The sequence below is a fragment of the Symphalangus syndactylus genome, chromosome X, assembly GCF_028878055.3.
Source record: "Symphalangus syndactylus isolate Jambi chromosome X, NHGRI_mSymSyn1-v2.1_pri, whole genome shotgun sequence".
NCBI lineage: Eukaryota > Metazoa > Chordata > Mammalia > Primates > Hylobatidae > Symphalangus > Symphalangus syndactylus.
This window is the reverse complement of record NC_072447.2, coordinates 139641163-139651933: the sequence shown is the minus strand read 5'-3', so window position 1 is coordinate 139651933 and position 10771 is coordinate 139641163. Positions and strand designations below refer to the sequence as shown.

The 10771-nt window shown below is 38.6% G+C and overlaps 1 protein-coding gene and 1 non-coding gene across 8 annotated transcripts in view; one reads left to right on the top strand and one right to left on the bottom strand.

Annotated features, from left to right (window-relative positions):
- Nucleotides 1–2127: 2127 nt before the first annotated feature.
- ARHGEF6 (Rac/Cdc42 guanine nucleotide exchange factor 6) overlaps nucleotides 2128–10771 on the top strand; it is a 121206-nt gene continuing 112562 nt past the window's right edge. For 4 of the 7 annotated variants that reach the window (XM_055269139.2, XM_063634912.1, XM_055269137.2 and 1 more), the window contains exons 1-2: nucleotides 2376–2921; nucleotides 4144–4227. In XM_055269139.2, coding sequence (XP_055125114.1) covers nucleotides 2757–2921; nucleotides 4144–4227 — 249 coding nt within the window. In that variant the 5' untranslated portion in view covers nucleotides 2376–2756. Of the gene's footprint in view, nucleotides 2922–4143; nucleotides 4228–10771 lie in introns of all 7 variants that reach the window. The other 3 variants (XM_055269136.2, XM_063634913.1, XM_063634914.1) reach the window with 3 other exon arrangements.
- LOC129476539 (U6 spliceosomal RNA) lies at nucleotides 9541–9647 on the bottom strand. The gene has a single exon (XR_008654976.1). It is a non-coding gene; the product is annotated as a U6 spliceosomal RNA (small nuclear RNA).

The window sequence follows — 10771 nt, the reverse complement described above, 5'->3', positions numbered from 1 at the left end:
TACTGAGGATCTGAGGTAGGGTGAGAGATCTTTGCTTTTTTTTCTCATGCTCTTATGTGAAGCCTGCTCTTTGTGTTGCTGTGACCCCCAGTCTTTGAATTCCCCCTCTTCCCCCATTCCCTCAGTTCATCAGCTCCTTTTAGCTTCATTTGAGTCCCTAACCAGCCTGGGTTTCATGGGTACCCATTTCACCTATATGCTTGCCACTGTCCTGGAATTCCTCGCTTTGTTGACATTTTACCACACCAACTGTAACTTCCAATCTTTATACAAATAGAACTGGTTCTTTTGCCTTGAGGCGGTGGCCTTGCCATTCTGATATACTTTATTACTCATAGTAATGTTTGCTATAGTGAGTGTTCAAAATGAGGCAGAGTTTTATCCAGATGAACTTGCTGAACTCAAGCCTGTTTTGGAGGAGGCTGGGTTCACAAAACTTACCCAGGCTTTGTTCTTCATCAGAAGATCTAAGTGATACCTCAATAATACTGCCAGATTTTGTTTGTCTGTAGAGTAAAATTTTGATGAGCAATTGTGAAAACTGTTCAGATGACATATAAAAATGTGTTTAAGTTCGTCAGATTTGGGAATTTTATTTATCAACAAATGGATTCTGTTTTTATTTCCATTACATAGATTTGGCCATGGGTCAACGTCAGTGAAAACTTTTGATTGATTATACTTATTTTGCTTAAGTCACAAGTACATCAAACAATCCTTGTTATAGAACTATGGACAGACACAATAACATGAATGAGTCTGAAAATGATGATGTTGAGTTAAAGAAGCCAGAAAAAAGATAGTACCATACTGTGTACTTCCATTTATACAAGATTCTTGAAAATGCAAACTAATCTATAGACACTGAAAATATATTGGTGGTTGCCTGGGATTTGGAGGCAAAGAGGAAAGAAAGAATCAAAAGGGCACGAGGACAATTTTGGGGGTGATGGAAAGGCTTATCTGGATTGCATTTGTGTGATTGTATCAAAGATGTATGTATATGTCAAAATTCATTAAATCATATATATGCAGTTCCTTATGTGTCAATTACAGCTTAATAAAATGGTAAAAATCATTAACAAGAAAAAATGTTTGCTTTAAGCCATTTAAACCAACCAACAAACAAAAGATCCTTGCTATAATCAGTTACTGTCTATATCAGGGACACCATCCAAATACATTCATTTATTCATTCAACATTTTTTAACATCTACTGTGTATACCTGGCAGTCTGCTGGTAACACAGTGTTAAATAAAACAAACAAGACCCCGAGTTTAGGAAGCTTACATTCTTGTGGAGGAGTCAGATCATCAGATCAACAAGTGATAATAGTAAAGTGTGACAAGTGTCCTGACACAGCAAGAAAGGGCAGCTTTGAAAATGTTTAGTAGGGTTATCTAAGCTGATTCTTTGGTAGTAGATGCCTGAAGCTGTGTTGAAAAGAATTCTGAGGCTTAGTAGGAAAGATCTATAAATGATCTGATGTGTCCCATGCACGAGGAGAGGTAATCATGGTAAGTGCCACACATTTGCCAACATAGGGTTATACTATTAAAGTTGGCCTTATCATAAATTTCCCAATAGTTCGCCTATTTCAAGTGGTTCTGAAAATGTTTGAGAATGATGAAGATCTCTTGTTATAGACAGTTTTTTTTTTTCAGAGCAGTATTTTAAGTGCAAAGAGTTTTTTTGTTGGGGAAATAAGAATCTTCCACATTGTAGTGTAGACAGAGGACAAGTGCTCTTTTGTTCTCGAACATTCTGTTTTTTCAAGTGTATTTTACTCACTTGTGTGACTGAGTCTGAGCCTTTGCTAAGGGTACTACAGCTGGATTATGTAGTGGAACCAGGTCCAGAAAAAGAATTGCTAAAGAATGTAAGTAAACAGGATGTCAGATGTTATCCTTAGCCTATTTCCCTAAACATAGCTTTTTGGCTGCAAAGTAAAATGCCATTCTTCTAGCTTCTGCTTATACACAGTGATGGCTGACAGCAGGCATAATCTTCGTTTGCTTGGCACGTTGTCACCATGCAACTCAACGTGTTTTGCAAGGAATGATCGTGACACACCATCTCTGGGAGATAGTATGAGGACATCCGGCTATTTCTTGGAAGAATTTTCTGTCTACCTTCTTTGAGCCCTGTTGTGCCAGCACATCTCCCCATGAGGCTCGGATCTGTCTGACCTAAGAGCCAGTTGGCATCGTCCTCCTAACAGAAGCCAGATTTTCACTGGGGCTAGACTATTTATTGACAGTGTTTTCCCAGACTGGCCCATGAGTGTCTCATTTCCAAGGTCCCCTGAAGTGCTGGCTCACCTCTGTTTCCCAAAGCACTTGCTTGCTTGTCTCTCCTCCCTCCCCAGCATCCTTTTCACTTTCTTCCCTTATAACTTCTTGCACTCTGTGTGCGTGTGTGTGTGTATGCGTGTGTGCATGTGCGTTTCTTCTTCTTTTTTTTTTATCTTAACGAATTTGTTTTGCAGGTTTTGGAAAGGAAAAACCAGCGTTATCCGGGATTGTTACATTAATTCTTATCTGTTTCCACATCTTGGACCGTGATCTCTGTGGTTTTAAAATCCCATATTTTGAGTGGGTTCCGCTGTTGTTTAAGAAAAGTTGCTTTAAACCTTTGCTCTGCAAGCACCCGAAGAGAACTCATAAAAAGGAAGACAACAGCAGATGCAATCGCGGATGTGGCTTAGTCCTTGCAGCTGCCCCAGAGTGCTGTTTGGAGTGTACCGTCCTCAGTAATGAATCCAGAAGAACAAATCGTGACATGGCTTATATCTTTGGGAGTTTTAGATTCCCCTAAGAAGACCATCTGTGATCCGGAGGAGTTTTTAAAGTCCTCGCTGAAAAATGGGGTAGTTCTGTGCAAACTGATCAACAGACTCATGCCCGGCTCTGTGGAAAAGGTAAGGGAAATTTGTAGTCTCTTTGGGATTGCTTATCACCAGAGAGCAGCAATCATGTAACTCTTGAGATTTTTCTATTTCCCAGGCCATGGGAATCTCCTACTTTAATATTTTTCTAAGAGTTAGACATTCTTTCTTACTGTTTTTGTAGTTTCAAAATGTAAGAAAATGAAATGTTATTCTTTAGTAATTGGCCCCCAAATTGTAGTATAGGGAAAATCTGTGACACCACTGGCAACAGGGGACAAGGAGAACACTCATATCACAAGCTTGCTCTATCATGGAGATGCATGTTACATCTCCTTGTGTACCGAGGACATGTTTTAAACTTGGGGTACTTATGAGTCTGTGGAAAAATAGAATGATTTATAACAGATCTTGGTGGTGTTTATTGGCAATTTGACTAAAATCAGTGTAGATTTCCTTTTACAAAAATCCATTGAAGGAGAGACTATATAGCAACTAGGAGAAATAATTCAAAATGTCACATAAAGTTTGTAAAAGCAATAGAAACCAGATATATGTTTCGAATGCAATGTGCGTTCAAAGTGAAACTAACTTTACTCTCTTTAAAACAATTCAAGATTTTTAATAGCTGAAAACCCACGATCACGAGAATAGATAATTTCTAAAGTAGGCACTTTAAGTAAGCTTAAAGGTACAATTTTACTTTACTTTCTTAAGGTCATCATGGACTGTGAGTATAGCACTTTTGCCTTCATGAGCCAGTTTGTATTTTTGTTGAGCAAATAAATTTACTTATAATTTCTTAAACTTGAGAAAGAGTGATTAAATAGTGATAAAATGTAAAGAAATGTGATCAAATGTAGAGAACAGCCAAGGGGAAATATAATTTTATTAAATTATCGGGGGAAGGAGGAGAGAGAGGTACCAGGGATTGCTTCCTTTCTTGAAAGCAAGAACTAAGCTCAAAAAACTTAGTCTTCCTAATTTGCCATCAGCACACTGGAACAGAAGGCATGAGAGAAAGCTTGTAAGTAGACATGGCTTGCCACTAAAGGTTTGGTGACATTTGAAACAAAGATCGACCGTTTAGATTTTTGCATCACTTCCTTCAGTGGTTATTTCTCTTCCTGGATTGACAGCAATGTTGCCCCACAACTTAAGAAGCCTGCTTTCTCTAGTTATCAGCAAATGATGAGTATACTTTGCTTGGCATGGGATGACAATCTCCAGGTGACATTTCACTGTGTTCCTCTAGTTTTGTCTGGATCCCCAAACTGAAGCTGACTGCATCAACAACATCAATGACTTCCTGAAAGGATGTGCAACCCTCCAAGTAGAAGTAAGCCTACCCCGGGTGCCTTCCCTGTTGTCATCGTTTTTTTGCTCTGCTAATCAAGATTGGTAGTAAAAGTACTTGTTTATTTTCACTGTCATTGGCCACTGAGTTAAACAGAGGTAGCAGACTGGTGGTCCCCAGTAATGGATTGCTAGTCTGTCTTTTCCAGAAACCAGTTCCAAGAAAAACAAAACAAAATCAAAACTCAAACAATAATGTCTTTTATATACAGCATCCAAGCCTTGTAAACAGGCTTCCAGTGACAGAGCTTGTGTGGGTGTGTTCCCCTACTAAGGGGAACCAAAAGTGGGCCACTGACTGTTGGAGAGGGTCACTGTAATCCTCCCTAGTTGAGAAAAGAGGAAAGGCCATTATTACTCCTTCCCATTAATACTTTAGAACAGAGGCCTTGAATAGCTGAGAGAACTTGGCTCTGAGGTAGAAATTGTATAGTAAATTTTGTTGCATTATTTTATATTATATGGATCCCTACAGTGTGTATAGGAAGTGTTACTGAAAGGGAGGTGATACTTCTACACGTGCATCAAGTTGCTTAACTTCTCTGTGCTTCAGTATTTTTATCTGTAAAATGGACGTGCTAATAGCCAACTCATGGGGTTGCTTTAAGAATCAAATAAGGCCAGGCATGATGGCTCATGCCTTTAATCCTAGGCTGAGGCAGAAGGATTGCTATAGCCCGGGAGTTTGAGACCAGCCTGGACAGTATGGTGAAATGGTGACTCTACAAAAAATACAAAAATTAGCCAGGCGTGGTGGCTTGTGCCTGTAGTCCCAGCTACTTGGGAGGGTGAGGTGGGAGGATCGCTTGAACCCAAAAGGCGGTGGAGGTTGCAGTGAGCTGTGATCACACCACTGCACTCCAGCCTGAGTGACAGAAAGAGACCTTGTCTCGAAAAAAAAAAAAAAGAATCAAATAAGATACTGCATAATAATTTAGGGCCAAGAGCTCCAACCTCGTAAGATCTATGAGATAATTTATGTAGAGTCTTTAGCATAGGGCCTGGGACAGAAGAAGTACTCTATATTAATAGACTAGTATTAGTCATATTATCTGTGGACAAATAGTTGTGGTTTAAGCATGGACTGTGGTGCTAAACTTTTTGGGCTCAAATCTCAGTTCTCTCTTACTAGCAGCTTTGTGACCTTGGGCATGTTATTTAACTATGACTCTAGGCCTCAGTCTCCCTACCTACAAAATGGGAATAATAGTGGCACCTAATTCATAGGATTCGTGTGACCTTTTTAAAAAATATTATTTCAATAGTTTGGGAGGAACAGGTAGGTGGTGTTTGGTTACGTGGGTAAGTTATTTAGTGGTGATTTCTGAGATTTTGGTGCATCCATCACTTGAGCAGTGTACACTGTACCCAATGTAGAGTCTTTTATCCCTCACCCCACTCCCACCCTTCCCCCTGAGTCCCCAGAGCCCATTACATCATTCTCATGCCTTTGCATCCTCATAGCTTAGCTCACCCTTATAAGTGAGAACATATGTTTGGTTTTCCATTCCTGAGTTACTTCCCTTAGAATAATGGTCTCCACCTCCACCCAGGTTGTTGTGAATGCCATTATTTTGTTCCTTCTTATGACTGAGTAGTATTCCATGGTGTGTGTGTGTGTATGTATACATATTATATATATGTATATTACATTTTCTTTATCCACTCTTTGGCTGATGGGCATTTAGGCTGGGTCCATAACTTTGCAATTGCAAATTGTGCTACTATAAATATGTGTGTGCAAGTGTCTTTTTCATATAGTGACTTCTTTTCCTCTGGGTAGACACTCAGTAGTAGGATTGCTGGATCAAATGGTAGTTCTACTTTTACTTCTTTAAGGAATCTCCATACTTAAGGTTTTCCATAGTGGTTGTATTGTTTACATTCCCACCAGCAGTGTAGAAGTGTTTCCTTTTCACCACATTCATGCCAGCATCTAATATTTTTTGTTTTTTTTAATTGTGGCCATTTCTGCAGGAGTGAGGTGATATCTCATTGTGGTTTGATTTGCATTTCTGATGCTTGGTGATGTTGAGCATTTTTTCATATGTTTCTTGGCCATTTGTATATGTTCTTCGAGAATTGTCTATTCATGTCCTTAGCCCACTTTTTGATGGGATTATTTGTTTTTTGTTTTTGTTTTGTTTTGTTTTGTTTTGTTTTTTGAGACTGAGTCTCACTCTGTTGCCCAAGCTGGAATGCAGTGGTGTGATCTTGGCTCACTGCAACCTCCACCTCCCTGGTTCCAGCGATTCTCCTGCCTCAGCCTCCTGAGTAGCTGGGAATACAGGTGCCCGCCACCACGCCTGGCTAATTTTTGTGTTGTCAGTAGAGACAGGGTTTCACCATGTTGGCCAGGCTGGTCTCAAGCTCCTGACCTCAGGTGATCTGCCCGCCTTGGTCTCCCAAAGTGCTGGGATTACAGGTGTGAGCCACCGCACCCGGCCTATTTGTTTATTTTTATTTTATTTTATTTTATTTTATTTTATTTATTTATTTATTTATTTATTTATTTATTTATTTATTTTTGCTGATTTGTTTGAGTTCCTTATCGATTCTGGATATTAGACCTTTGTCAGATGCATAGTTTGGGAATATTTTCTCCCACATTGTGAGTTGTCTGTTCACTCTGCTGATTATTTCTTTTGCTGTGCAGAAATTTTTTAGTTTAATTAGGTCCCATCTATTTATCTTTGTTTTTGTTGCCTTTGTTTTTGAGTTCTTGGTCATGAACTCTTTGCCAAAGCCAATACCTAGAAGAGTTTTTCCAATGTTATCTTCTAGAATTTTTATGGTTTCAGGTCTTAGATTTAAGTCCTTGATCCATCTTGAGTTGATTTTTGTAGAGAGGTGAGAGATGAGAGATGAGGTGAGAGATGAGGATCCAAGTTCATTCTCCTACATGTGGCTTGCCAATTATCCCAGCACCATTTGTTGAATAGGGTGTCCTTTCCCCACTTTATGTTTTTGTTTGCTTTGTCAAAGACCATTTGGCTGTAAGTACTGGGCTTTATTTCTGGGTTCTCTATTCTGTCTCATTGGTTTATGTGCCTGTTTTTATACCACTACCATGCTGTTTTGGTAACTACAGGCTTATAGTATAGTTTGAAGTTGGGTAATGTGATGCCTCTAGATTTGTTCTTTTTGTTTAATCTTGCTTTGGCTATGTGTGTTCTTTTTGGGTTTCATATGAATTTTAGGATTGTTTTTTCTAGTTCTGTTAAGAATTATTATGGTATTTTGATGGGAATTGCATTGAATTTGTAGATTGTTTTTAGCAGTATGGTCTTTTTCAAAATATTGATTCTACCCATCCATGAGCATAGGATGTGTTTCCATTTGTTTGTGTCATCTCTGATTTCTTTCAGCAGTGTTTTGTAGTTTTCCTTGTAGAGATCTTTCACCTCCTGGGTTAGGTATATGCCTAAGTATATTATTATTATTTTTTTTTTTGCAGCTGTTGTAAAAGGGGTTGAGTTCTTGATTTGATTCTCAGCTTGGTTGCTGTTGGTGTATAGTAGTGTTACTGACATATTGATTTTGTATCCTGAAACTTTACTGAATTCATTTTTAAGATCTAGGAGCTTTTTGGATGAGTCTTTAGGGTTTTCTAGGTATACAATCATATCATCAGCAAACAGTGGGAGTTTGACTTCCTCTTTACCGATTTGGATGCCCCTTATTTCTTTCTTTTGTCTGATTGCTCTGGCTAGTACTTCCAGGACTATGTTGAACAGAAATGGTGAAAGGGGGCATCCTTGTCTAGTTCCAGTTCTCAGGAAGAATGTTTTCATCTTTTCCCTGTTCAATATAATGTTGGCTGTGGGCTTGTCATAGACGGCTTTTATTACCTTAAGGTATGTCCCTTCTATGCTGATTTTGTGGAGAGTTTTGATCATAAAAGGATGCTGGATTTTGTCAAATGCTTTTTCTGCATCTATTGAGATGATCATGTGATTTTTGTTTTTAATTCTGTTTATGTGGTGTATCACATTTATTGACTTGCATGTGTTAAACCAAACCTGCATCCCTGGTATGAAACCCATTTGATCATGGTATATTATCTTTTTGATGTGGTATTGGATTCAGTTAGCTAGTATTTTGTTGAGAATTTTTGCATCTGTGTTCATCAGGGGTACTGGTCTGTAGTTTTCCTTTTTTGTTATGTCCTTTTCTGGTTTTGGTTTGAGGGTAATACTGGCTTCATAGAATGATTTAGGGAGAATTATCTCTCTCTGTCTTTTGGGATAGTTTTAGTAGGATTGGTACCAATTTTTCTTTGAATGTCTGATAGAATCATGTGACATTTCAATGAATTCATATATGTAAAGGCCCCAGAAGAGTGCCCGGAATGTAGTAAGTATTCTCTGCGTGGTAGATATTATTATTAGCAATGCTGGTAGCTTTGCCCCAGATAAACTTTGCTTCCTTCACCATTTTTCCTAAAGTTAGCCCTAGGACCAGGGTATATCTGTCTCAGAATATTTTATTCCTTTTTCCCCTGTTGCCCAATTTGCGTGCTCTCTCTCAATCTCTGTTTCTTTCTCTCTCTCTTTTCATGTGTGGGTCTGTGTGTGTGACTTTTGAGGTAGGTGTGATGGGTGACCACTGTATATCCCTTATAGAATAATGTCTACTATGGAATTTTCTTTTTTTTTCTATTATGGTCCAGACTCTTCAGGAAATTTTAAATTTCTCTTTAATAAATACTATGATATTTTCTTTTTTATTCCTTTTTTTTTTTTTTTGAGACAGATGTTTGCTCTGTCACCCAGTCTGGAGTGCAGCGGTGTCATCTCTGCTCACTGCAACCTCTGCCTCCTGGGCTCAAGCGATTCTCATGCCTCAGCTTCTCAAGTAGCTGAGATTACAGGCATGCGCCACCACGCCTGGCTAATTTTTGTATTTTTAGTAGAGACAGAGTTTCACCATGTTGGCCAGGCTGATCTCAAGCTCCTGACTTCAAGTGATCTGTCCACCTTGGCCTCCCAAAATGCTGGGATTACAGGCATGAGCCACCATGCCTGGCCAATTTTATGGTTTTTTTTTTTTTTTTTTCAAATAAAAACATGGTGAAGTTGCCAACGATTTCTGCATTCTAAAGTTGCCAGAAGGTTTACTTAGCTTCTTTACAGTTCTAAGAATACTGGATGATACAGAAACACCTTCCAGGTTAGGCATTGTTCAGGATTTTTCTGATAACTAATGCTTACTCTTTAAGCACCAATGCTTAAAATATTCTTCCACTTTGGATAGAAATATTTATTTTTTAAAAAAATTATGTTTATTACTTTTATTTTTTATGGGACACTTCACAAATTTTTGTGTTATTCTTGTGCAGGGGCCATATGAATATTCTCTGTATCATTCCAATTTTAGTATATGGGCTGCTGAAGTGAGCACAAGACAGAAATATTTCTAAAATGTATGTCTTAATTTTCTCTCTTCTTAAATAAAAGGCACTGGAAACATTTTTATCTCTTTTTGATAATTCATGCTGACCTGAACATTATATGAATATTGTAATGAGGCAATATCTGGCATCGTGGTTAAGCACATGCCTTCTCTAGTTTGAGAGACCTAGATTAGAATCTTGGCTTGGTCAATTACTGGCTGCATAACTCTGGCACAGTTACTTGACCTCTCTATGCTCCTTTTTCCTCATCTGTACAATGAAGACATTAATAATATCTGCTGTATATGATTGTTTTAAGGATCAAATGAGATAATACATCCAAGGCACTTAATATAGCACTGCACATAAGGCATACACAATAGCTGTTTTCTGTGGTATTGTTACTAGGTAATGTTCTCTGCATTGTTGTGTGCAAAATTATTCTTGTAAGGGATATATAGGAGCCATATCGAAGCACTTCTAGAACCCAGAAAGAAGACTAATAAAATCAATACATAAGGAATGAGACCGAAAGCTGAGCTGGGGAGCACGAAGCAGCCAAGAAGACTCATCATCTTTTCTCAAGCTTCCAGGTAGCTGGAAAACAGACCTAAACATAAATATTTGCAAATGTCACTGGATAGAGTCTCTCTCGGGCCCAAAGTGCCTGGCACAGTGCCTGGCATAGGACATACCTAATAGATTTTTGTTGACTCTATAAAACTGTAGATGTACAAAAAGCAAGAAGAGCAGGGATTGACTGTTGCTTAGAACACACTATTATTTATCTAAAGAAAGAATACCGCCTTTAAATTGTCAGCTTGGAAATGCAGAAAAATGGAGCCGCAGATGCAGCACCGTAACGACAAATTGAGTATTGGGCTGTGGGGCATGGTGACCACATTAAAAAAGCTGTTGCCTTCTGGTCCTCTGGGTGGCCAGTTGGCTTCTCCAAGTAACGTCCATCTGTGTGTTCTCATATGGCTACAATGTCTTAGGATCTTTAGAGGATCACACATTTAGTAACTGATCAGGAAAGTCTGCTGAGACATCTGGGAACAAAGTGCTCTCTGAAGCACCCCACCACTTTCTTGATAGTGTCCTTTGTAACACAATTTTTTTTTTGTTGTTG